The 26781-nt window shown below is 41.7% G+C and overlaps 3 protein-coding genes across 8 annotated transcripts in view; 2 read left to right on the top strand and 1 right to left on the bottom strand.

Annotated features, from left to right (window-relative positions):
- LOC139368650 (E3 ubiquitin-protein ligase MIB2-like) overlaps positions 1–7822 on the top strand; it is a 72296-nt gene extending 64474 nt beyond the window's left edge. For all 4 annotated transcript variants that reach the window (XM_071107808.1, XM_071107809.1, XM_071107807.1 and 1 more), the window contains 5 exons: positions 923–1198; positions 2398–2576; positions 2801–2994; positions 4818–4883; positions 5071–7822. In XM_071107808.1, coding sequence (XP_070963909.1) covers positions 923–1198; positions 2398–2576; positions 2801–2994; positions 4818–4883; positions 5071–5312 — 957 coding nt within the window. In that variant the 3' untranslated portion in view covers positions 5313–7822. The remainder of the gene's footprint in view (positions 1–922; positions 1199–2397; positions 2577–2800; positions 2995–4817; positions 4884–5070) is intronic.
- Positions 7823–13874: 6052 nt separating this feature from the next.
- On the bottom strand, positions 13875–16227 carry LOC139367678 (ubiA prenyltransferase domain-containing protein 1-like). Of its 2 annotated transcripts, none has more exons than XM_071105962.1 (3): positions 15980–16227; positions 14877–15439; positions 13875–14761 (listed from the first exon to the last, which is right to left on the bottom strand). In XM_071105962.1, exons 2-3 carry the CDS (start codon positions 15433–15435, stop codon positions 14274–14276), a joined length of 1047 nt encoding a protein of 348 aa, XP_070962063.1. In that variant the 5' UTR covers positions 15436–15439; positions 15980–16227; the 3' UTR covers positions 13875–14273. The 2 variants fall into 2 exon arrangements, with proteins under 2 accessions (XP_070962063.1, XP_070962064.1); XM_071105963.1 differs by having other exon boundaries at positions 14877–15477; positions 15980–16225.
- Positions 16228–17085: 858 nt separating this feature from the next.
- On the top strand, positions 17086–26424 carry LOC139368649 (matrix metalloproteinase-23-like). 2 transcript variants are annotated; one of them, XM_071107804.1, is made up of 8 exons: positions 17086–17470; positions 22157–22296; positions 22499–22638; positions 23080–23247; positions 23712–23876; positions 24255–24365; positions 25357–25483; positions 25573–26424. In XM_071107804.1, the coding sequence occupies exons 1-8, from the start codon at positions 17321–17323 to the stop codon at positions 25745–25747; spliced, it is 1176 nt and encodes a 391-aa protein (XP_070963905.1). In that variant the 5' UTR covers positions 17086–17320; the 3' UTR covers positions 25748–26424. The 2 variants fall into 2 exon arrangements, with proteins under 2 accessions (XP_070963905.1, XP_070963906.1); XM_071107805.1 differs by having other exon boundaries at positions 17088–17470; positions 22161–22296; positions 25573–26399.
- Positions 26425–26781: the final 357 nt, after the last annotated feature.

Below are 26781 nucleotides of genomic sequence, written 5' to 3'. Positions count from 1 at the left end.
ATTTGTTTAAGTGCTCACGCAGCAGATAAATGAATGATGAGTCTGTATTTTCAATAGCTTAAAAATGTGGCATTTATATAAAAGTCAACAACAATCAGATAAAACAAACATTGGGCTAAAAACGAATAGGCCCATTATCTTTAGGCTATGCCTTTTGCCTATCGAACTGTAAAAATCCTAGATAGACAATCAGATAAAACAAAATTATTATTTGGAACTTTCTTTGTAACGAATGAACATTGGCTTATCCCCAAAAAAACAAATAGGCCAATTAGGATATGCCTTTTTCCTATCTAACTGTACAAATCTTAAAATAAGAACTACAAGTAACAAAATAAATAAAGTAGCCTAAACAAAATAATATATTTTAGCCTATCCTATAGGCTATGTCTTTCGAATAAGATGCATCTGGATTTGAATATAGGCTACATTTAAAATGAAATAAAAAAGTGCTATGAGGAACCATTAGGTCTAGTTGTTTTTACCATGTCTTAGGCCTAAAGACCTAAATGTTTCTGACAAGAAACACAAGCATTTGAACCTTTTTCTGCCCCAGAAAAGCGAAATCAGCCGTTTGTCCTTAATATTGTATTCTTCCAGCCAATTGACCCCTCCGTGCACAATCTTAGTACAGTACAGCATAATAGGAACAAAACAGCACAGGAAAATACTTAGATACCAGGCAGTCACAGGACAGTGACATAAAAGGACAGTGACATAAAAGCACAGTGACATAAAAGGACAGTGACATAAAAAGCAAACACATACAATCTAACATTTGTACCTTAGCCTTCCAAAATTGTTTACATGACAGCAATACCTAAAGATGATCACAAAGTTATATTAAATCAACGTGTACCTTTACGCTTCAAAACGACCACACCAACTAACTTTCCCTGGCCTCTCATCCACCCTCTCTCAGGGCCGCTGCGACATCAACATCCGCAACAACCGCAACCAGACGCCGTTGCAGCTGGCGGTGACGCAGGGCCACGGGGACTTGGTGCAGCTGCTGGTGGCCGAGGGCGCCGATGTCAACGTGGAGGACGAGGACGGGGACACGGCCATGCATGTAGCCCTCAGCCGCCCGCAGCTGGCCAATGCCAAGCTCACCCCGGCCACCTCCAGCACCACAACCACCACACAGGAGAGAGGAGAGGGGGGCCCGGGCTCATCATCGTCCTCGCTCTACTGTCAGGTAGGACTGTGAGGAGGGGTGTGATCCTTCTTGATTAGTCAGGAATTCCTGCATTTCTAACATTGTCCTCCATTCATATACATTTGAAACTGACCTATCCCCTAGCCAAAATCCTGCTTTTCCTAGAATGGTGAACACAGCGATCAGACTAGTTCCAACAGGCTAGTTTTTCTATGTTGTCCTGATCACATCCTTAACCGGGCAGCCTGGTCCCAGATGTGCTTTAGACAAACTCCTATGATTTTTGTTCACAATGGTAGCCAATGGAGTTGGCTGAAGCATGTAAAGATGGAGCCCAGGCCAGGAGAAGGACGGTGTGAGAGAGATTCTCCCCCAGCTTCATATAGGCACAATCACTCCTCACCTCTATTCAAAAAAATGTGTTCCTTCTATTAGCTAGGTAGGTTATTGGGAATTAATTATCTTTTACAATATGGACAAGGTAACAACAGAGCCTTGTATGACTACACCCCCAGGTAGGTGCAACAGATTGTTGGTGGAAGGAATTAGTTACCCCCCAATAACTGCACAATTACAACATAAAGCACTGTTATTTTGAGAAGAGCTTTATGTAAATGCAAATCATCAGCATTGTGTTCTAGCTGCCACTGGCGAAGGGCATCCTCTCATATCGGCACGACCCCAAACACTGCAGCGCTCAAACAATGCTGGCCAACCGCCAAGCCTTTTTTGGGGCTTGGTGGATGGATGGGGTAAACAAACACAAACTGGCCATCTCAAGGTGGCCAGTCTTAGTACCCTGTATTCACATTGTCAGCAAAGGAGGAGGGGGGTTCTGGATTTGTCCAGCTGGGGTGCATTGGGTTTAGTGACAACACACCCTTGCGGTACACTAGTCTGTGTATGAGGACCAGACATGCCCTTTGAATTTAGTAAACAGGTGTGCAGCTTGCATCTCTGACATGCCACTGATTACTATAATTAATAGAAGATTATTGATGAATTTATACTAATGATCAGTTACTAGCTTTAGTGTAATCTTATGTCTCCAGTAATTACACTCTTGTTGTGGTTGTTGTACACTGTACTGTCTGTCTCTCTCTCTGCTATATCTTATGTGTGCGGCTTTCAAGCTCACTTATGTGATTCCTTTAATTTACCAGATTAAAGGTTCATCAGAACTCAATTCTCTTTCTTCTTCCCCTCCTTCTCCCGCCCTCTTCATGTCTCCTGTGTAGCTGAGCAGCTCGGGGTTGATGGGTAACACGGAGCTGAGCGTGGGCGCGGCCATCGCCTGTTTCCTGGCACAGGAGGGCGCCGACATCAACTATGCGAACCACAAGGGCAAGAGCCCCCTGGACTTGGTGGCGGATACAGCCGTGCTGCAGCTCATCAAGAGCTTCTCCGAGAAGTACCGGTACATACAGCAGCCAGTGACTATTATAACAACACCTCTCACACTCCTCACTCCGATGGCTCAGTCTGGAGATTAATGCCCCAATCAGACATAAATGGGCTTTAAAATAAGTGATAAAGAAAAGACCAGAACAAATAACTAACCAAAAGAAAGAAGATAGGATTTGTCCTCTAATCATACAGTATGTGTACCAAATCAGTCTTCCATCCATCCGTTCCTTTTAGGTTGCAGCGGCTGCAGGCTATCACGTGTGGCACGTCACTGAGCAGCACCAGCCTACGGCGGGTCCACACAACGCCCAACACCATGACCAACCTGGCCATGCCCGCCCTGCCAGGGCCCAGCGAGTGCCTCATCTGCTCCGAGCTGGCCCTGCTCGTCCTCTTCTGCCCCTGCCAGCACATTGTTGCCTGCGAAGGTAGATGGATAGTGTACAGAGCTCGACATTAAGGCTTGTCCGGAGCAATAAAAACAAATAAAAAAATTGTCAGACAACCAGAATATAGATTTCAGTTGTCTAAATGGACAAGTAAAAAAATACAATATCAAACAATTAGTCCAATCAGAATTGGATAAGGCAGCGGTGATGCTGCAGTGCACAGCAGGGCGTACATGGTTGACATTCTCAGTAAATTGCCTATATCCAACACTCCAGTGTCTTATTGTTGTAGGATCCCAAATGTTCTATTTTCTCTCCATTTGACATGAATATTACTTGGCCTATTAAGTCACTCTTTCAGTTTAATGCATGCTAGATCTGTCCTGCCCTGCAATTTCATGATCAAAGAATGAATTAGTCATTTCAGAAAGTTTTACATTGTTTAAGGTGAGGCCTAAGGTAATAATGAGATCCTTTAAGGTAATAATGAGATCCTTAAGGTGAGGCCTAAGGTAATAATGAGATCCTTTAAGGTAATAATGAGATCCTTTAAGGTGAGGCCTAAGGTAATAATGAGATCCTTTAAGGTGAGGCCTAAGGTAATAATGAGATCCTTTAAGGTAATAATGAGATCCTTTAAGGTGAGGCCTAAGGTAATAATGAAATCCAGTTCTGAGGACAGCAGAGTTGCTCTGCAGCCCACAATGAGCCAGCAAGGCTCGTTGACCGGGTCACTCATTCCATCTGCACGCTTCGGCACACACGGATAGCCAGATAGGCCTAGGCTACTACACGTCTCCTTCGTGCCACAGCTACACCAGAGTGGAATAGGCTATTCAAAAAGATTTGGCTCCACTAAATACAATGGGGCAAAAAAATATTTAGTCAGCCACCAATTGTGCAAGTTCTCCCACTTAAAAAGATGAGAGGCCTGTAATTTTCATCATAGGTACACTTCAACTATGACAGACAAAATGAGAAGAAAAAAATCCTGAAAATCACATTGTAGGATTTTTTATGAATTTATTTGCAAATTATGTTGGAAAATAAGTATTTTAAAATTACAGGCCTCTCTCATCTTTTTAAGTGGGAGAACTTGCACAACCGGTGGCTGACTAAATACTTTTTTTGCCCCACTGTATATTTGGTCAATGTCATGATTGCGCTTGTCCCTCCCGTAGCATGCCAGCCAAATGCGGTCTTCTTTCTTTTTACCTATTTTTTTGTAGATTATTTTGGATGGTAGCTAGGGGGCAATAATATCGTCTATTGCAGTGGTGTCAAACTCATTCCATGGAAGGCCATGTGTCTGCTAGTTTTATCTTTCAATTAAGACCTAGACAACCAGATGAGGGGAGTTCCTTACTAATCAGTGACTTTTATTCAATCAATTAATTACAAGGGAGAAGCAAAAACCCGCAGACACTCGGACCTCCATGGAACAACTTTGACATGTGGTCTATGGGCAAGCTTAGAAATTATTTCAGATTCCTCCTATGTACTTCACTCATTTTCAGTCACCCTTTTGGCCGATGGTGTTAGGGTCCTTTTTTATTTGTTGGGACAAGTGACTTCAGCTTTCGGACAAGTAAAAATATCAGTCCTACTTGTCAGAAGGGTAAGTGGCAAAAATAAATGGATGTCAAGCCCTGGTGTGGGTGGCATCTGGAGCATTAAGGATAGTCCTGGACTAAAATGCATTCATTGAAAGTGGTTTTAGTCCAGGACTAGGTTTTGTCTGTGTCCGGGGAAACTGGCCTTTGATGTTCCCACAATTGTACTCGGTACCTTATTTTAGGATTGAGGTCTTGATGTTTGGGATCTGAGGTAACTCCTTGTGCTTCTCCCTAATCTCTCCACAGAGTGTGCTCATCGAATGAAGAAATGCATCAAATGCCAGGTCACGATCACAAAGAAAATTAGACAAGGTAATGATACCACAGATGAGTAGAAGGCCTGTCTTGTTTTCAGATTTTTATTGATGCGTGTCGGTGAGGAGCATTGGTAGAAATTGGTAAATAGAAGATGTCCGGGTCATACTAATACTAGTACAGATCACAATACTGTGTGATGTTGAAGGGAATGATTGATTGATTCCCCTTCCTCTCCCTCCAGACCAGACAGAGGTGGACTGCAGCCCGGGCTCGGAGAACTCCGAGCAGCACAACCTGCTGGAGCAGCTGCAGTCACGCTACCGCCAGATGGAGGAGCGCATCACCTGCCCCATCTGCATCGACAACCATATCAAGCTGGTTTTCCAGTGCGGCCACGCCTCCTGCATCGACTGCAGCGCCGCCCTCAAGACCTGCCCCATCTGCAGGCAGACCATCCGGGAGCGCATCCAGCTCTTTGTCTGAACCAGGCCCTCCTCCTTTCTTCCTCTCTTCCCCTCCCCCTGTGGCCCAGTCAGTCTGCTCCTCAGTCCTTTGGGATTAGCCACTCGATTGTCCATCCTGGCTCAGCTGCTGTGCTTTGTTGTGTTCCATTGCGTGACGTTGCACCCAGGGTTCCCAGCAGTGTCAATGAGCTGGATGTGGTCGTACTGATTTTTTTGTTTTGTTGTTGCCTGTTTCTTCATTTCTTCAAATCCAGTCATGGCCCCTGAAATGCTCGGCAATGCTTTGTCCGTGGCTCCCAGTGTGTAGCAGCAGCAGCAGGTTGCATCAGGAGGAGGCAGTAGTGCTGCAAGCTCCATTCCCATTGGTCCACAAGGAGGACATCCCTACGAACCAGGGAGGAAGTCCCTCTGAATAGTCCATCACTTGTGCTGCTCTAAGAGGATGTCTGTTACTCCCTGTTAGATTGCATCCCACCCTGTTCCCCCTGTTTGCCTGTCTTGCCTACCCTGTTTACAAGGCTGCAGAGAACTGGCTGATGTCTCCCTGTCTTGAATCCGGTGTATTATGTTTGCTCTCCTTCGTATGAAGCTCTTTGTTATCAGTGTTAGTCTCCTGAGGGTGATGGTATAACTAAAGGCTCCTCTGTATAGCCCCTCACGCTTGCCGTACGTACACAAGGGGAAAATACACACTATATATGCATGAGTATATGCATATTCTAAGCTGAAGACTGTGTTGTGGGTTTGGTTAGATGTGTGGTTTTAAGAGTACCAGTAATTAGTACTGAGTTATTTATGTCTAAAGGTGTTTCTATTTAGCTAAAGTCATATTATTTTTGGTGTTTGCTCAGTAAAAAAAGGATTTCTGCTGAAATGTCCTTCTCTACTCAGGGTCCTGATTCATTGAAACACTTCTAGTATCAAAGGTTACGGAATGTTTTTTTTTTGTCAACCCTTTATACGTTGGAGCCATCTGACAATTTGGTGTGTGTTCATTAAGGGACTTGTAGTTGAGATCTGGTAACACAACAGCTAGAGCTTTTATAGCAGAATAGACCTGTGGATAAGTTCACTTCGGTCCAACTTACCTTTCCTGCTTTAGGTATGAAATTGTTTAAATTACACCATCGTAGAGAGGGGTTTGTGTGCTGCTTCAAAGGAAAGACTTTGTCAGATGACAAAGTGCAACTAATTTTCATTATACCATCACCCAGATACCCATCGGCTTTGTTCTTTATAGATATGTATCGAAAGCATGATCGAAGCCTGTGTCTGTTGTTCATCTGAACCTGAGCGTCTGTTATACTCCTCAGTGTGTAGATTTGTACTACACAGCCCACATACCTGCTTGCTAGCATCATCACACTCAGCCTCAGACAGGGCTCAGCCCATTTGGTGGTGCAGAGAGGTTTGTCATTATGTTTAGGTCAACTTTGGACTCTTTTTGGACAGAATGACTTTTGACTTCTGGAGGCCTTTGTGTCCTCTAAATAGAGGAAGAACACTGATACTGTACACGATGATGAATCAATCCTCCAATACAGAACAGGAACTGATCAAGCGAGGTGTGTGAACTTCTACCAAAGCTGAGCCAGAAAATAAATGAGCATGTATTTGCTTTTTCTTTATTTCGTCACAATGTGGAATTTTGGCAGCCTTTGGACTCTGTTTTCTTGTCATATATCTTTTTTTCTCTCAAACAGATGTCTGTCTCACATCATAGTCATCCTACCTGGAAGAAACCCTCCCCAATCTGTGTTTGGCAAAGCATTTTGGATTGTACTTTATCGTTAATCATCCTTTGTAATGTTTGGTTTGTTTTCCGAAGGGCTTATGCATTAAAAAAAATTGATCTATTTTAATCTTCTATTTAATTTTTCTATTGTAAACTTCCAGTGACAGGGGTTTTGTAACATTAGATCCCAACTTTGGGAGAGCCAATTAAGATGTACATTTGAATGTCAGAAAAATGTAACCTGTAACCTCTGCCTTGTAAAGCTGTGTGGGAGAGAGGAAAGTAAGGTTTACTCAGAAGTACTACTAAGGTTACACCAGTGCCAAATCTTCAAAAGGATGTGCGTGGCTCTGGTAAAAGGTGGTGCACTACATAGGGAATAGGATGTCATTTGAGACGGCGCTTCTGATTAACAACTGATATTAAAGAATTCTGATCCAAAGTATATCAATGAAAAAAAATGTGGAGCCCAAACATTTTTTTTTTAGTCATGATGAGTATTGCGAGCATTTCTGATTGAATGAATTAGATAATCAAATATTGTCATCTGGGGTCATGTGAGTAGTCTCTGTGCACAGGTACTTTAGAAGAGCCAGGAGGTTTTGAAATATACCACTAGAGGTTTGCTATGAGAAGTACATACATAATATTTAAGCAACAAATGTTACTATTGGTGTGTGTACAGTACAGCACTTGGAGTTCTGTTGGCCTTACTGTCCATTCTTATGTTAATGTTTTTTTCAGTTGTATTCTGTACAAAAATATTTTGCAATAAATATGGAACTGTTTTATAAGGATTGTGTTCTGTGCTTAATCAGTCACTGTCTCCTGCCAACATGTAATTGGCATGTCACCCATCTAACTTGAAATATGTTTATCCAACTCAAATAGTATATTCATGTTTTCTCAAATTTAGTTTACTCACAATAAGTGTAAATTGGGGTAATTAGAGTTGGGTAAAAGTATTATTTTGAGTTGGATAAACTGATTGATTGACATGATGGTTTATCATACTTTAATATTTTGAAATGTTATGTGCTGGAGCTCGGATCCACCTGGCTCTCCCTTGGGCCCAAGGTGCAGGAGCCCCGCTCCGGGAAACTCTGGCTCACTTAAACCACGGTTTGTGACTGAAGTTTCATGCTCGTTGAATGACAACATTTAAAGCATTTCTCTTGAACACAGTAGTAGTGTGTTCAGCTAAATGTTGCTGTGTGCCAGTTCTTAGGCCTAATTATATACACTGCCACCTGGTGAGGTTAGCATAGGGCTAACATGTGCCTGGTTATCTGATGGGACCAGCTACAATGTAGCGTTCTATCACATGCGAGTAAATCAACCATTTTAATTGGCTGATGTGTATTTTGAGACTGAAGTCCAGGTTAAATTGTAACTTTTTCTAATTTTCAAATCCACAAGTGGCTCCCGGCATTATACCTAAAGCGGACATTGCCATTGGCTGAACGGAAATCCCTCGTAGCCTTGTTTACAAGTTTGAACACTGGAATGTGAGATGTAATCTGCACAATTAAACTGATATAATCCTCAATTTAATGATTTTCAATTTGAGCGTCATTATTTCTATATAGCCTAGACTTTCTAATTCGGAACTTTTGTGAGTTGGAGGGGTGTAGATTTCTGACAATGATCACAAGAGCAGCTGCTCACAGATTTGACCGCTCCGACACCGCCAAAACATCAGCTATGTGGGTGTCAGTTGTTGCTGGTTATTGCTCGATCCAATTGAATTTAGGCCTTCCTTATCACCTGTGTAAGTCATTGAGGAAGAATAATTGAGAAGGATCCCTAGAATTCTGCCCAAATGAGTTTTCCTCATTCAGGTCAGGATTAAATTCATATAGTGTCTTTTCAAAAAACATTTTTGTTCATGTGGTCAAGATCAGATCATTATGACTACATGAACACAGGCAGCAGCCTGTACCATTAATTGGTATTTTGTCTAATCAGATCAAATCTTTTGCCAATAATTGGGCAATCGATCACAATTGAGCTGCCTGTTTAAACAGCCTACAATATGAAACACTTTATGTATTTCTGAGCCCCTCCAAGACTTGATACCTACTAATGGTTAAGTTACTATAGACAGAAACAAAAGTAGGGTTAAAGAGGGTGGGTGGGCGTAATCGGCGATCTTCTAGCAATCTAAAGGTTGCATGTTCGAGGAGAGTCGGGGACAACTTTAGCTAACCTTTGCCCTTATTCTAAGCTTAGGTCAATTCACCTAATTGGCTACGTAAATTCACCTACCTTTTGTGATTTTAGTTCTAACCTTTTCAAATAATCCTAACTTTTGTTGTTAGTTCCCCTAACCACCAATGTAAATTATCCCCGTAATTCTTTGTTGTTAAAGCACAACAAGGAACCTGGTCTCGTCTTCCAAGATGTATGGTAAGTCAAATGTATTGAAATCAAATCAAATTTATTTATATAGCCCTTCTTACATCAGCTGATATATCAAAGTGCTGTACAGAAACCCAGCTTAAAACCCCAAACAGCAGGCAATGCAGGTGTAGAAGCACGTTGGCTAGGAAAAACTCCCTAGAAAGGCCAAAACCTAGGAAGAAACCTAGAGAGGAACCAGGCTATGAGGGGTGGCCAGTCCTCTTATGGCTGTGCCGGGTGGAGATTATAACAGAACATGGCCAAGATGTTCAAATGTTCATAAATGACCAGCATGGTCAAATAATAATAATCACAGTGGTTGTCGAGGGTGCAACAAGTCAGCACCTCAGGAGAAAATGTCAGTTGGCTTTTCATAGCCAATCATTGAGAGTATCTCTACCGCTTCTGCTGTCTCTAGAGAGTTGAAAACAGCATGTCTGGGACAGGTAGCACGTTCGGTGAACAGGTCAGGGTTCTATAGCCGCAAAGTTACCTCATCCAATTTGTATGCTATTTTACGTCCAGGTAAGATGTATGATATTGTACGACCGCTATTCCATTCATAATGTAACCTAATATTTCATACTAAATGGAGTGTCACAGATTTCCGTACAAAATAAGACAAAATGCCCTGAGACCACGTTAGTGTAAACGCAGCTGTTTAAGCTTAAGCTTATCCATGTCAACACATGGCAATGTCTCCACATTGAGCCAATATTTTCTGGTCCCTACCTATATGTATGAAAATTATTTGAGAGGCAGTGTTTCAAAATGATAATTGTTATTTGATATTTAAGACAAATGTTGATGTCTTGAGTCAATGGTGTCACCTGTCAACAAGGGTGGAAAGAGTACTAAAATATCATACTCAAGTAGAAGTACTGCTCCTTAAATTACATTTTAATCAAGAAGTAAAATTACTTAAAAAAGTACAAGAAAAGCTACTCAATAACAGTAACAAGAGCAGTTGTAATTTGTTACTTTAGACCTCTGCTTATTGATAATTACAGAGAGCGGTGTAATTAAATGACGGGACACCATTATCCAACGGTAGAGTTGGATAATGGTGTAATAAGCAACGGTAGAAATGCAGACAAAACATTGTGCGAGCGCCTCACTATTCCCAATTCAGCGTCTGTGCTTTTAATAGGTCAATTATCTCGCTCTGCTGCAGAGCACACTGATGAGGCTAGACAGCCTGTTCTTAGCAAGGCCTGTATCATAGACCATCCCTGTCCTTAGCCGAACATAACAACCTCATGCCCTCTTCATCAGGAACACATATGGTACAAACACACAAATGGACTTGCATATGACAAACTGCTCATGAGTGGATGATGACAGAGCCACATGAGAGCAGGGGCTTAACTCAGGTGGTGGAAGCATTTTGAGCAGTGCAGATAGAAATGTAATGAAATAAAGGAGACATGATGATTGTCTTATCATGGAGTTTAGATTATTTTTTTCAAGGAGAGTATAATTATTTTATTGAGATGGACTAGATATTCCGGAACAGGCCCCAACCTAACCAGAACAATAATTGTCTCAAGGAAGAAAGGAAAGATGGAGGAAAGAGCATTTGGTCCAGTGTGGCTCAGTTTATAAGAGTTTGTCGCTAGCAATGACAAGGTGGAGGGTTCAAATCCTGCAGGGATCACATACTGGTATGCACTCAAACTTTGGATACAAGCATCTGCTGAGTGGCATATTTCTGTATTTGTAAAGTTGTTATTCATTATTAAATACAACTTCAGTTGTAAAACATTGAAATGGTGGATGGCTATTATGCACCTGGTGGGGTGAGGCTGAAGCGTTAGAACTGCAAAAGGTTGTCTGTGGTTTGGTCGACCAAATAACTTTTTTTCTCCCTTTGTACCTTTTATTCAGATAGGCGATAAGTAGAGGGGGTTCTATACTAAATGGTAGTTCTATACTAAAGTTCTATACTAAATGGTAGGGTGTGGCGATAAATAAAGAGGCAATCTGCAGTTGAAACAATAACAAAGCTCATCCCCACCCCAGTTTAGGTCAAAGGTTGAGGGATGGGGTTGGATAAATGTAACCTCTCTCAAATTAATAGACAGAGCTATGTATGCAAGGCTGACCATCCACATTTTTTTTTAGTTTTACCCATGTAGTGAGGCTATACACAGTGTACAAAACATTAAGAACACCTTCCTAATATCAAGAAGCACGGGAAACAGTTGAGCGTGAAAAAAAACAGCAACGTTGCAGTTCTTGACACAAACCGGTGCGCCTGGCACCTACTACCATACCCCGTTCAAAGGCACTTAAATATTATTTATTTCCCATTCACCCTATGAATGGCACACACACAATTAATGTCTCAATTGTCTCAAGGCTTTAAAATCCTTCTTTAACCTGTCCCATCCCCTTCATCTACACTGATTAAAGTGAATTTAACAAGAGTCATCATAACTTTCACCTCGTCAGTCTGTCATGGAAAGAGCTGGTGTTCATGTTTTGTACACTCAGTGTATGGTGTTGGTTTACATTGACTTTATTTACAAACATTGGTTTATGTTGGCTTCTGATGGGGTACAACAATTGAACTAAGCTCATGAGGCATTTCTAAGTTATATTCTTCAAGAATCAATGGGTACAATATTATTAGTTTGAAAACATTTATGTAGCAACTACAGATTGCTCTTTTAAGTTATACCGGTACGGCTTTTTACAACACCGTCTATAAAGGCATTTCTACATTTAGTAAGTTAACATGATGCATATTCTTACCATCAGACTGAGTAGTTCGGCTGACAAGTCCAATGGTCATGTCCCAGTCCTGTTCCATATAAAACACAAGTTATTTACAAATGGATACAAGTCAATCAATCAAATGTATTTATAAAACCCTTTTTACATCAGCAGATCTCACAAAGTGTTATATAGAAACCCTGCCTAAAACCCCTAACAGCAAGCAATGCAGATGTAGAAGCACAGCGGCTAGGAAAAACTCCCTAGAAAGGCAGGAACCTAGGAAGAACCCTAGAGAGGAACCAGGCTCTGATGGCTGGCCAGTCTTCTTCTGGCTGTGCCGAGTGGAGATGATAAGAGTACATGGCCATTAAGGCCAGATTGTTCTTCAAGATGTTCAAACATTCATAGATGACCAGCAGGGTCAAATAATAATTACAGTGGTTTTAGAGAGTGCAACAGGTCAGTACCTCAGGAGGAAGTGTCACTTGGCTTTTCATAGCCAAGCATTCAGATGTCGAGACAGCAGGTGCAGCAGAGAGTTGAAAACAGCAGGTCCGGGACAAGGTAGCACGTCCGGTGAACAGGTCAGGGTTCCATAGCCGCAGGCAGAACAGTTGAAACTGGAGCAGCAGCACAACCAGGTGGACTGGGGACTGCCAGGAGTCATCGGGCCAGGTAGTCCTGAGGCATGATCCTAGGGCTCAGGTCCTCCGAGACGAGAGGGAGAATTAGAGGTAGCATACTTAAAATTCACACAGGATACCAGATAAGACAGGAGAATTACACCAGATATAACAGACTGACCCTAGCCCCCTGGCACATAGACTATTGCAGTATAAATACTGGAGGCTTAGACAGGGGTGGGTCGGGGGCAACTGTGGCCCCATCCGACAATACCCCCACCCACTTTGCCAAAGCACAGTCCCCACACCACTAGAGGGATATCAACAGACCACCAACTTACTACCCTAAGACAAGGCTGAGTATAGCCCATGAAGATCTCCTCCAACACATAAGCCCGAGGGGGAGCAAAACCTCCTGGCTTCCAGAGGATTAATACTGTGGGCTTGCATATCTAATGATAAGCACTGACTCCAATTGGTGAATTGAGGTCTTATTCAAAACTGAAGTTTGGAGCTCAACAGAAAGCTGTGGCAGAGTATGGGCACTGGCCCCATTTACAATGCATATTTCAAAACCCTTTAAACCCTTCTCTGAAATAGTCAAAAAGGATTTCAATATCAAATTCTGACAGCAAGAACCTGAAGTAAATAAATAAAAACATTACATTTTTTGCAGTCTATTTTTTTTCAAAATGTCATTATGTGAGGAACAAGACAAAGACAATAGATGTCATTTCTTAATGAATCCATAACTTCCCAAAACATACATTTAATAGTAAAATCCTAAAAGATCACTAACTGGTCCGATGCAAATTAGGCTGAGATTTGGACCATTTGGGGGCATTTCCATGTACATTAATTCATATTTGTTTATAGACTAGATCGATTAATGGTTGCACTCCTCTGTCTAACAAAATAAAATGGAAATTCCAAACCATGACTGCAAAACCTGATAATTACAAGGCTACCATCTCATACCCCCCCAAATAAAAACATTGCAATTCAGAATTTTAACCTCAAACTCTGACTAATAAATCAGGCTATTGTCCTAACATAACCAAAAAAAACAGACATTTAATTTCAATTGACAGAGATTAAATGGTTTAGATTTTGTTTATTGACATTTTGAAGAATTGCATCACCGGTAGAAAGTCTGAGGGCCCGCTGCAACCCATGGCAACCGTTTCTTCAATGTCTGTCCTCATTTTGAGGCATCAGGACTTGAAATGTCCTCTGTACTGTAGTCTTATACCAAATGAGTCTGAGCACCTCAGACTTCAGTCGATACACAGAACTATGCAAAATACTGGACCAGTTATGCATCTGGTTATATCTGTCAGTATTAAAGAAGAGTAACTAAACTGTTTCTCTGGACGTATAAATTAGACAATACATTAAAGCCTTTGAACTCAAGTAAATAATTACAAATACAAAGATGTACATAAACTAGTCTGCATTTCAACAACAACAAAAAGCTATAAAAGAAGCTACAATTCAATCACAGTAGCGGTAAGCTGCCTTGAGGTGCCAGAATGATCCCAAAGACATAGAAAAGTCCCATCAAGAGGTTGAGCTTGGCTGTCTTTTGGGGGATCTTGGAATAGCACTGGCTGCGGAACTGCCTCTCTAGGGGGAAGGCCATGGGCAACGTGAGCAGGGGCAGGGCCATGCTGATGGTGTAGTGGGTGGCCAGGATGCAGAAGAGCACATAAGGGACAAACAGCAGGATGTTGAAGAGGATGTAGGACAACGTGGGCCCGATGAGAATGGCCAGAGTGACGATGCCCGCCTGTTTGTCAGAGTCCATGTCTCTGGTATTGTTGCTGTGGAGGATAGCCTCTGTGTTGAGGGCCAGGGGGACGGCGTAGACCAGAGGCAGGACAGACAGGTAACCCACCTGCACGGCGTGGGCAAACATGACCGCCAGGGGGCCAAACGTGATCAGGATCACCACGTCCCCCAGTGCCACATATTTAAGACCAATGCCTGGAAACAGGACAAGGAAGGTATCGTAAGAATCTGGATATTAGTGTGTGTACTTGTAAATAAAGCGAGGGAAATAATGTCAGTACATTTTGAAACAGGTTAATGCCAAGCTCACCTCCCGTGTACAGAAAAGAGCTGGAGAGCCCTCCAAAATAAATAAGGGCCAGATGCTCCATCCTCAACGTGGAGAGAAAGTAGAGCAGGGTGGCACACAAGCAGCCCAGAGAGTAGAGCAGCGCTCCGAACATGACCACGTCCTGCGGCGCCAGGATCTCATCCACCAGAGTCCTATCGTCGCTCTTCTTGTGGTCAATCCCTTTGGAGAAGTCATAGTAAGTGTTAACCAGATTCCCTGCCCCGTGCACCACCAGCACTGCCACGGCACACACCATGAGGATGACCAAGTCCACAGAGCCCTCCAGCTTGTAGGCCAGGGCACTGCCCAGAGCCACCGGTGTGAGGGAGGCGCTGAAACTCCACGGCCGCAGGGCCAGCACATAAGCAGCACACTTGTACCTCATGTCGCGTCTGACTCTGGCCCTCCCCGAGCTTCGCTGGTCGGCAGAGTGATTCTGCAGAGTGTCATTCAAACCGGTGTGCCTTGTCTCACTATGTCCATTCAATCCAGCCAAAACAATTGTCTCTGCACTGCTTGGTTTCTGCCCCACAGCCATACCTCTGCCAGGGTCCACAAAACAAAGAAACAGAAGGTAAACCTGTAACAGAATTACAGAGGTCACACATAGAATGTCATTTATGTACAATTAACATCTCATTTAATGAACAAGAGCATCAGAATACAGGCTCTTTAAGTTATTGAAAACCAGTATGGAGTAGTTTTTGTATTGTCCGTCATAATTGAAGGGTTGCAAGAGCGTGAGACCAGAATGCTTTGCTGTTGTTGAGCAGGATTAAAGCGTGCTACTACATGCTAAAACGTAGGTAGCAAACGAGTCTGTTTATTTCCAGTAGTTCCCGAGTAGCTAGATATATGCTAGTAGGATCACCTGAATTTCAATGCACCATGTTGTGAATTGTACAACACACCTGTTGGATGGCCACATTGCTTGCTCCCTACAACCTCGCAAAATTGGCATTTAAAGCATTGCACTGCTGGATAGTCAACTACATAGATTAAAGGATTAAAGCTAACTATCCAGTGTGCTATTAGCAAGCCAAAAACCAGGGCCAAATTAAATGTCCGAAACCAGACTTTACCTGTTTTATGTATCCGTTATCTGATAAACTATTTCACGCCATGTAACAACATATTTATGTGACCGCTACCTAACCACAGGGCTGACCCTACTCCATTGGTAAACTTGCTACGTGTCAATTTCGAGAATATTTCACTGGCTGATCACAGTTAACCCTGACGGACGACATTTCGTCCAACCCTCTTGAGTAAGTGCAGACGTAAATAGGCGCCGTTAGAAACAGACTTCAATGTGATCTGCGTTCCGGGTGTTATAGATGACATGTGCAAGAAGAAGCCTTTCCTCAATAAGAACATTTATATAAAATAAGAAAAATATCTTGAAAAATGTGGGATTTAAAATATCGCTTATTTTGTACACTCGCACCAACGGATGTTGGCAGGCCAGGAAGTTATTGATTCTCTGGTGGTGGTTCAGTGCGATCTCTCACTATCCCACCCAGATTCGTAAACGGGGGAAAACGTTCAACTAAATTCAGACCATCATCGCTGGACAAATACCATACTCTCTTAAAAAACACTTGTGAAGCAATTTGTTTTCCAATCATTTTTGAACGTTGCTGAATACGAATGCAGCCCAGACTCAAATTGCGTGTTTTGGGCCTTCACAAACGCACGAGTTTTACACAGATCTGTAGAATATATGCCTATCAGCATAGGCCTACTGACATACATTTTCACAATTAATTTGATGTAGGTAATTTACTCCAATTAAAATACAATTTGAGAAATATTTGTTGCTTGCATCAGGCAATAGCCTGTCACAGATATACTATTTTCCTATGCAATTAGAACAAAAAAATATATAATTTTTTATTAAGAGTGAGAAAATATTTAAATAAGGTTCAATATAAATCAAAGTCAACCTATTGCCCTATGCGTATTCCTCAGATAAAATGAGAGACCCACACATAGGTATTTGAGCAGGCCTTCATTTTTTAAAATCCATGATCAAATCTCTGTTATGAACTTCTAGATTAATAAGCATGCAAAAATAATAGTTAAATCAAAATAGTTTTAAGATTGTCGACTACGTGCAGCTGGTATCCTTTCCATTTAAACTTGTCAAACTCTGACCTCCATTTAAAGTAATGTGAAACCATTTGGCAGACCGCGGAATAGCGCTGCGGCGGAAGGTTGTATAGAAAGAAAGCTGCAAACGTTTGATGCAGCCTGGAGCTGGCGGCGGGTGACCAAGGATTCCAGCCTTAACACCGTTATCCTCCGTTATCCTCAATTTAAAATTAATTTGTCAAATAAAAGGATGCATTGGATGGCCATTGATATCCATACGGATAGATGGTGGTGAAATTGACTAGTCTGTCTTTGTTTAGGGATTTTTTATGGAAGGTGATATCGCAACGATGGTGTGTCAGACGTTCAGAAGTTTACAAAGAGGCGACTTCAGTACTCTTCTGCTGGCTGTGGCGGTGCTTGGGATTCTGTTTGAAGGGATGCAAGAAACCACGGCATTTCCCACCTGGAGAATAGAGGTATGGTGTGAGAATTCAACTTTCTAACTTGATACCTCCTTTAATTGCACTGCTGAATACTTCATTCAGTTTCTATACTGAACAGGTTATGCTGGAATAAATTATGATCAAGATGTTGGATGATTAAACCCGTTTAGGGCAACAATATTTTCATTTTATTTTAACTTGTTTTTTTCAGTGTCTACCAAGACTTCTGCTTGGTGACAAATGAGCAAATAATAAATAAATAAAATGTAATTGTAATATAAATCACATTTTTGGTTAAACTTCATCAGACAGAAATGCCTTCATATAATCAGTAATTATACATATAATTTATAATGTAGCCTATTCATATGATATAATTGGAGCAATTCTTGGTTTTGCCCTGATTTTTGTCCCAGTTGAGGAAAAAACAACTATTCTTATTGCATTGTAGCCACAATAAAACTGTTTTGATCTGGCTGGATGAAGTCTTAACCCTCACTTATACCAAGTTAGCTATTCTAAAAGTATCTTATATTGTTCATTAATTTACACTAAGTCAAATGCAGACTTCTCAGAATCCGTGATTAATAAACCAGGGGCAAACAGTTTGGGAATCTTCAAAGGAGAGCACAGTAAGAGGAGCTTAGCATGTTGGTTGAGAACTGAATGATCAGGTTCTAAATGTTATCTCTAGTGCACTTGTTTTGGAACATTTTCAGTTGTTTTCCATAGGAAGAAATTGTGTAGCAAATAGTACAGCTTAGAACAACATGTAGCTTCAATAAATCATGGACTGTTCTCACATTGCTCCAATTTAAGTGGAATGCCTGCTCCAACTTCTAGGCTATGTCCTCTTCTTTTGTAGTGTATGTTTCCTTGACTCTGTTATCAGTGTGGCAGGAAGACTTCAGTCTTCTGCAGGGCTCCTCTGGTGTTCGTCTGGGTGTCTAGGCCTCAGCTCTTGGCATAGCCCTTGTTTTCATGAGGATCGAGGAACATTAAAAAAGGAATGCACATGTAGCACATGGGGATGTGTGAAACTTACTCCTCAGCCTGAAGTGTCCCCACTTGTGCCAGCGAATAGCTTTTTCCGACTGGTAAGACACTTCAGGAGGGCGGTCACGTGTGCTAGCATGGCAGAGGCCCAGAGTTAGCCCCAGGTATGGGCTGAATCAGCAGCGTGGCAAACAGCGTGACGTCCTTTACATATAGTATCTACATTATTTCTTTGAGAAAAAATATTTAATTTTCATATAGATATTTTAATAGTTTAAATTCATATTTTTAGAAATAGCCATTTTTGGGGGTTGTATTTCCACTGTATTTGTATGTAAATGTTGAACTTGGTCAGGTCATGTTGGTCCAATCCCTTTTCGTTGATGATAAGGACTGTGGAGTAGATCTGTGGATAGGCTAAATTAGCTTATTCACTTGTCATAAAAGTCCCCGATAATGAAGTCACCTAAAGTAATTGGATAATCAGTCAAAGTGTACACTACCGTTCAAAAGTTTGGGGTCACTTAGAAATGTCCTTATTTTTTGAAAGAAAAGCACATTTTTTGGCCATTAAAATAACATCAAATTGATGTGTAGACATTGTTAATGTTAATGTTGTAAATGACTGTAGCTGGAAACGGCAGATTTTTTTATGGAATATCTACATAGGCTACAGAGGCCCATTATCAGCAACCATCACTCCTGTGTTCCAATGGCACGTTGTGTTAGCTAATCCAAGTTTATCATTTTAAAAAGCCAATTGATGATTAAAGAAGCAATAAAGCGGTCCTTCTTTAGACTAGTTGAGTATCTGGAGCATCCGCATTTGTGGGTTCGATTACAGGCTCAAAATGGCCAGAAACAAAGACCTTTCTTCTGAAACTCGTCAGTCTATTCTTGTTCTGAGAAATGAACGCTATTCCATGCGAGAAATTGCCAAGAAACTGAAGATCTCGTACAACGCTGTGTACTACTCCCTTCACAGAACAGTGCAAACAGACTCTAACCAGAATAGAAAGAGGAGTGGGAGGCCCCGGTGCACAACTGAGCAAGAGGACAAGTACATTCGAGCGTCTAGTTGAGAAACAGACACGTCACAAGTCCTCAACTGGCAGATTCATTAAATAGTACCTGCAAAACACAAGTCTCAATGTCAACAGTGAAGAGGCGACTACGGGATGTTGGCCTTCTAGACAGAGTTGCAAAGAAAAAGCCATATCAGAGACTGGCCAATAAAAAGAAAAGATTAAGATTGTCAAAATAACACAGACACTGGACAGAGGAACTCTTTCTAGAAAGCCAGCATCCCGGAGTCGCCTCTTCACTGTTGATGTTGAGACTGGTGTTTAGACTGGCGAGTTGGATTAGCTAATACAACGTGGCATTGGAACACAGGAGTGATGGTTGCTGGTAACGGGCCTCTGTACGCCTATGTAGATATTCCATAAAAAATCTGCCGTTTCCAGCTCCAATAGTCATTTACAACCTTAATGTCTACACTGTATTTCTGATCAATTTGATGTTATTTTAATGGACAAAAGAAGTGTTGTTTTTTTCAAAAACAAGGACATTTCTAAGTGACCCCAAACTTTTGAACGGTACTGTATACTGTAACTGTACATTTTACATTCTATTAGTATTATATAAAAACAAAGTCACAACATATTTCTAAACACTCTTAAACAGTAAGCACCTATAGCTGGCCTTTCACAGCTGTAAAACAAGAATAGAATCCTGGTGTTATTATTTGGAGAGTCTCATTTGCCCCCCCCAAAGGGACATCAGACATATTGTACCTGCAAAATGTATCATACTTAAAGTTTGGAAAGCAGTTTTACTGCTGACCACTTCCTTTTCTACAAAATGGAATGCCCTTGCATGAAAATGTAACATGTAACATTCACATGCAAGGCATTGGGATAATAGCTCTAGAAACTGCAGAATCACAATAGAGTTGAGTGTCCTCAGCTGGTCTCGTCAAACCAGAACCCTTGCAGCATGGAACTGTTGATTGTTTAGATTTTGAACATTATAACTATAAATACTGTATAAATTAACGCCATGAATCACAACTGTCAGTTCAACTAACAGTGTAAGTAGATTACAGTACAACGTTAATTCTGTGCTGCTCTCAGCCTGCTACTTGAAGTGTGTCAGAGGGTTGGGTACTGTGGCAGTAAAAAGGCAAATTACATTGAATAAATGTGTTATGCATTTTTTAATGAATGATACTGCAGACACATGAATAAAGGTGTAATGACTAGTATCATAAAGGTATTATGCATGCTTTATGTATACCCCCTTCAAGTAAAGTGTTACTACGTTTTACTTCTCGGGGATCTCCGCTGTTTTTGTCCAGTTTCTCAAGTTCCTTCCATGAATACTTCTGTTATCAGTCAATAAGCAATACATTAATTTGGTCCTAATCTATGGAGTTCACATGACTGGGAATACAGATATGCATCTGTTGGTCACAGATACCTTTAAAAAAAAGTAGGGGTGTGGATCAGAAAACCAGTCAGTATCTGGTGTGACCACCATTTGCCTCAAGCAGCGAGACATATCTCCTTCACATAGAGTTGATCAGGCTGTTGATTGTGGCCTGTTGTCCCACTCTTCTTCAATGACTGTGCAAAGTTTCTGGATATTGGTGGAAACTGGAAAACATTGTCGTACAAGTTGATCTGGAAAACGCTGTTGTACATGTTGATCAAGAGCATCCCAAACATGCTCAATGAGTGACATATCTGGCGAGTATGCAGACCATGGAAATGTTCAACATCCAGGAATTGTTTACAGACCCTTGTGACATGGGGCCATGCATTATCATGCTGAAACATGAGGTGATGGCGGCAGATGAATGGCACGACAATGGGCCTCAGGATCTTGTCACGCACGGTATCTTTGTGCATTCAAATTGACATAGATAAAATGCAATAGTATTTGTTGCCTGTAGCTTATGCCTGCCCATACCATAACTCCACTGCCGCCATGGGGTACTCAGTTCACAATGTTGACACAAACAAACTTCTCACCCACACGGCACCATACACGTGGTCTGTGTTTGAGGCCAGTTGGACTTTCTGCCAAATTCTCTAAAACGATGTTGGAGGAAGAGAAATTAACATTAATTTTTCTGGCAACATGTGTGGCATTGTGTTGTGTGACAAAACTTCACACTTTAGAGTGGCCTTTTATTGTCCCATGCACAAGGTGCACCTGTGTAATGATCATGCTGTTTAATCAGCTTGTTGATATGCCACACCTGTCAAGTGGATGGATTATCTTGGCAAAGAAGAAATGCTCACTAACAGGGATGTAAACAAATTTGTGTACAACATTTAAGAGAAATAAGCTTTTTGTGTGTATGTAACATTTCTAGGATCTTTTATTTCAGCTCATGAAACATGGGACTAATAATTTACATGTTGTGTTTATATTTTTGATCAGTATAATAAAAAATAAAAAAAGGCTCACTTAAGGCCAACCCAGTGAACACAGAATTTATCTGTAATGTTTCCTAAAGGTTATCCTTTGAAAAATAACTTTCACACAAAGTTTTGGAAACCAACATTTGTTTGCTGGGAATCCAGATCCCGATCATAAATATAAATTACATCTGGATGTTGATGTGACATGTCCAGTAGGTTGAAACTCCTCTCCTCGCTCCTAACTGGTAGCGCCAAATCTCTGGTGGTTAATCTACAATTTTTTTTGTCCAAGGAAGAAGTTCACACCTCTGGTGTGTTAATGATTGGGATTCGCAAAGATGCCCGCACGCAGGTCCTCCACCTCTCCAGGAACAAGCGCTATACCCTCACCCCTGAGAAACTCAAATGGGACAAGTTCAAGCTCACTTACAAGTTTGGAGATTATTTTATTTCACCCTCCTTTCTTAGCAAACATTTACTGTCTAAAAACAAAAGGAAATGCTGTTTGAATTGACTTCAGACATATTTACGAGGGACAGCTGTCTTAGAGCTTTATGTTAGCTCCAATTGCTTTTACTGATTTCTGCTGTTATGCCAAGTGGTTTCCCCAGATAATGGCATTGTGTCTGTGCAGGCTGCTCTCTTTCCCAAGGAACCTGATGAATGCCAGTGACACGCGCCGTGGCATTGCCAAAGCCTTCACTATGTGGAGTGATGTCTCGCCCTTCAGCTTTAGAGAGGTGCCCGCTGACCAGGAGGCAGACATCAAGATAGGTATATGTTGTTGTGCCCCCACCTAAAGTATATCAGGCATGATGACTGGCATATAATATAGTAGAAGGACTATACAGTGACATGTGTCTGAAATGACCTAAGCATTTGAAATGAACAAAACTCCCTCTACTGTCTAGTTATCTATGTTCAGCATGATTCATGGCTCTATTTGTATGATAAAGAGTCCTGTACACCTTCCAAGCATGTGTAATCATTTTAAAATGATCTAAATCATGCTGAAGCCATCAGAGTGATCTGGGAGTCTTGTTCCAGCATAAATACTTGATGCAAGTGTGAAAAATGACAGTCATCCTCAGTGGGGTTAAGAAGTTTGAAATCCATAATCTTCTAGACTCTATTGTATGTAGAATGAGATAGAGGCTGGAGAGGTTCCCCTCTTGGTTGCGCTGTCTGAGGCACAGCTCTGTCTCTTTTTGGCAGGCTTCTACCCCATCAACCACACAGACTGTCTGCAGTCCTACTTGCACCACTGTTTCGACGGCATCACCGGCGAACTGGCACATGCTTTCTTCCCTCCGACGGGCGAGATCCACTTTGACGACCATGAGTATTGGATTCTGGGAAACATGCGCTTCAGCTGGAAAAAAGGCAGGCACCTTGGTTGATCTCTTTCCTGATTTTTGTAAGCTGCTGTTGTGCCCTCAGCACCAAAGCTACTTGCTGGATGTCCAGTTGAATTAGTCAAACGCACAGGGTTGAAAAGTGAAAATCATGGACACTGTAGTTGGTAATTATGTCTTGAAGCTGGAATAGACCACAGTGTAATACTGTGCCTAATTGTGTTATGGTTGGAAGATACTGTGAATTTAGAAGCGTAGTTTGAGTTTGCCGTTGTTGTTAGATCAACTGTGTCTCAGTAGTCGTCTGCTTCATCGGCACTGATCTGAAAAGACAGGTATATGTGAAAGCCATATGTTGTTATGCCACTTTGAACTAGCTTTCATGTGTATAGTTCAGTGGATGAGGGAAAGGACTTTAGCTACTTTTGACTATTGAGATGCACCCCAATTACTAAGACAGAATGAACTGTTTTGTGTTGTTGGTTTGTGCAGGGGTGTGGCTGACAGACTTGGTCCATGTAGCGGCTCACGAGATTGGCCACGTCCTGGGCCTCATGCACTCCCTGAACCCCAAGGCCATCATGCACCTGAACGCAACTCTAACGGGGCGCAAGCTCATCACACAGGACGAGGTGTGGGGCCTGCACCGACTCTATGGTAAAGCCAAGCACCCACAAGCAAAGTGCCCTGTAAAACAGACAAGAAACCGTGTCATATTGTTTTGTAGCACAAAACAATCAGCGGTAGCATATCTTTCAAATGAAATAAATCCTCATTGAAAATAATGGTCCCACTTTAAAAAAACAATTTATACAGGCTTTATAGACTATTCATGATTTCTTCCTAAGCACTATATAGATGCTTCACAAATAATTGATTTACTACCTGCTGCAAGTGAACGTGGTCTTAATGAGTATTGTTGAACCTTTAATACAGTGTGAGAGTCATTATAAATGTGAAGTCAGATTGTCATCTCACATTCCTTTCTGTAGACTGAAATTAGCACTCTCATCCCTTTTTCCTCCTCCCCTGTAGGATGTTTGGATAGATTATTTATCTGTCCAGCCTGGGCGCGGAAAGGCTATTGCGACAGCAAGCGCAAGCTCATGCAGAAGCACTGCCCCTCGAGCTGTGATTTCTGTTACGGTAAGAGCAGCACTGCAAAGGAAAAAAAGATTACTCCCAATATACTAGTGCAAGGAATCGCATCTGTACCATTTGCCAATGGATCGTAACGCAGCCAACAAAGTCCAGCCATGCAGAACCATGATGAGGGTTTGCAGCCCTTCAGATTTAAAGTCAGATTATATACTTGCCACTGGATGAGACTCATTCAGAAATAATTACCTCTGGATGCATTTTGGTCTGCTTTATAGCAAGCGAGCAGAGCGTCTTAGTGAAGCACCTCGACAGCTTAAATTCCTAAAACCTCCGCAACCAGTCTCATCAGGGCCGAGGCCTCTGGTTGCACAACAGGATATGACTCCTCCTCGCCATGGCAGCCATAGATTGTGGGTTTGTCCGTTTTATATGTGTAACAAGGGAGAATGTGGAGAGGAGAAAGGATACCATTCCTGGCTCCTAATCTGTTCCTCATTGTTGATTGGGAGACGTTGTACGGCTGTGGAAAATTCCAGTATGACTCCAAACCACTGGAATTTCAGACTGTGGCTTGAGCGTTAGACGCGGAAGGTCAATTTGGGATTTCTGCGGCCCAAACTAGTGGCTGCCTTTTAAACAGACTTCCAACTGATCATGAGGCACAACATCGTGTTTACACTCATCAAATGGCCGTAGCACTTGGGTAAATTAACTAGATAGAGAATGTCCTTAAACATCTACAATGGAGTTGCCATGAAGTTTTTTGATGCACATGTAGGCAGATAGCTTTTATGCTTAGTTTGAGTGTGTATGTCTTGGGGGATAATTTTTAGTATGATCCAGATCAGATTAAACAATAACTAAGAAGACATTTTCTGGGCGCTTCTTTGTTTACTTTTTGGAGTAAACATTTAATGAAAAGACATTAACATCCTTTTATGAAATGAAAGCCATACCACACCGAGTCATATCTGGTTAAGACTATACAGAAGTGGATACCCCAGCCTTTAACCTTGTGTTCCCTAACTTTCCTCAGAGTTCCCCTTCCCCACTGTGGCCCCCACCCCCACCCCCCAACGGACCAAACACAAGCTTGTGGCTGAGGGGAAGAAGCTCACCTTCCGATGTGGGAAGAAAATTGCAGCAAAGGCAGGCAAAGTATAGTGAGTGTCTTATTTAGCCCAATATCACTTCTAATAAATCATATACCAACAATGGACTGAATTTAAATGTATTTTTACTGTTTCTGTAGCTGGTACAAGGACGGAGAGATTCTGGAGTACTCCCACCCTGGCTACATCTCCCTAAAAGACGACCACATCAGTATCGTGGCCAACGCCATCAACGAGGGCACATACACCTGCATCGTGAGGAAAAAGAACAAGGTCCTCACCAACTACTCCTGGAGGGTACGAGTGCGCTTCTGAGGGTGATGCCCCCATCCGCACATAGAAGCACTGGGTATTAGCACAGAGAACACACAACCATAGAAACAGAATTACCAGAAGAGGAAAAGCACTTAGACAACTGCATTTTCACACATTGACTTGAATGGGATGTCCGTTCTAGGAATTATATTTCAAAGCACACCTTCACTCAAACATTGCTTGTTCAAAACGGGGACCTCACTCACTTGGGCACATATTTTAATGTATGTACATTGTCTAAACAATACCCTCAAAACAATCATGTTTTAGGTCTGTTTTTTTGTAATGCATTTTCATATGTGCACAATAAACCCTTTTGTTCTGTGGTAAGTAGTATATAGAATCTAGATGTAAAACTACATTGTGTCCAAGTGAGTATTCGATACACTGCTGGCATTGTTTCTGTTATGTATTATGTGAACAATAGACTGTTCATTGAAGTTAGAGCTCACTGACACTTACAGGTTAGCTAGTAGCCTCAAACTTTTCTAAATATTGTCCAGGAATTTCAAATAAATGTAACTAGCCTGGCTACTTTATGCCATGGGTAATGCATTCTAAAAGCTACTGCATCAATGCATGACACCTACAGTATAAACAACATGTTGGTTCCATGTTTCATGAGCTGAAATAAAAGATCACAGAAAAGTTCCATATGCACAAAAAGATAATTTCTCTCAAATTTTGGGTACACATTTATTTACTTCCCTGCTTCTGAGCATTTCTCCTTTGCTAAAATAATCTATCCACCTGATTGGTGTGGAATATCAAGAAGCTGATTAAACAACATGATCATTAAAATAGATGCACCTTGTGCTGGGGACAATAAAAGGCCACTAAAATGAGCAGTTGTCTCACACACTGCCACAGATGTCTCAAGTTGAGGGAGCGTACAATTGGCATGCTGACTGCAGGAATGTCCACCAGAACTGTTAAATTTCTCGACCATAAGCCGCCTCCAATGTGATTTATTCAAATTTGGTAGTACGTTTAACCGCCCTCACAACCGCAGACCACTTATAACCATGCCAGCC

This window comes from Oncorhynchus clarkii, chromosome 16, assembly GCF_045791955.1.
Source record: "Oncorhynchus clarkii lewisi isolate Uvic-CL-2024 chromosome 16, UVic_Ocla_1.0, whole genome shotgun sequence".
In the NCBI taxonomy this organism is placed as follows: domain Eukaryota; kingdom Metazoa; phylum Chordata; class Actinopteri; order Salmoniformes; family Salmonidae; genus Oncorhynchus; species Oncorhynchus clarkii.
The sequence above is the reverse complement of the archived record's forward strand: the minus strand, read 5'-3'. Positions and strand labels throughout refer to the sequence as shown.

What these genes read in the sequence shown, in the direction of transcription:
- LOC139367678 (XM_071105962.1), bottom strand. Translation starts at nt 15,435, where the DNA reads ATGGCTGTGGGGCAGAAACCAAGCAGTGCAGAGACAATTGTTTTGGCT. An exon ending in CTCTTTTCTGTACACGGGAG is followed by an intron (nt 14,762 to 14,876) that starts GTGAGCTTGGCA and finishes TCCTGTTTCCAG; the next exon opens with GCATTGGTCTTAAATATGTG.
- LOC139368649 (XM_071107804.1), top strand. Translation starts at nt 17,321, where the DNA reads ATGGAAGGTGATATCGCAACGATGGTGTGTCAGACGTTCAGAAGTTTA. An exon ending in TTCCCACCTGGAGAATAGAG is followed by an intron (nt 17,471 to 22,156) that starts GTATGGTGTGAG and finishes TTTTTGTCCAAG; the next exon opens with GAAGAAGTTCACACCTCTGG. An exon ending in GGAGGCAGACATCAAGATAG is followed by an intron (nt 22,639 to 23,079) that starts GTATATGTTGTT and finishes TCTTTTTGGCAG; the next exon opens with GCTTCTACCCCATCAACCAC.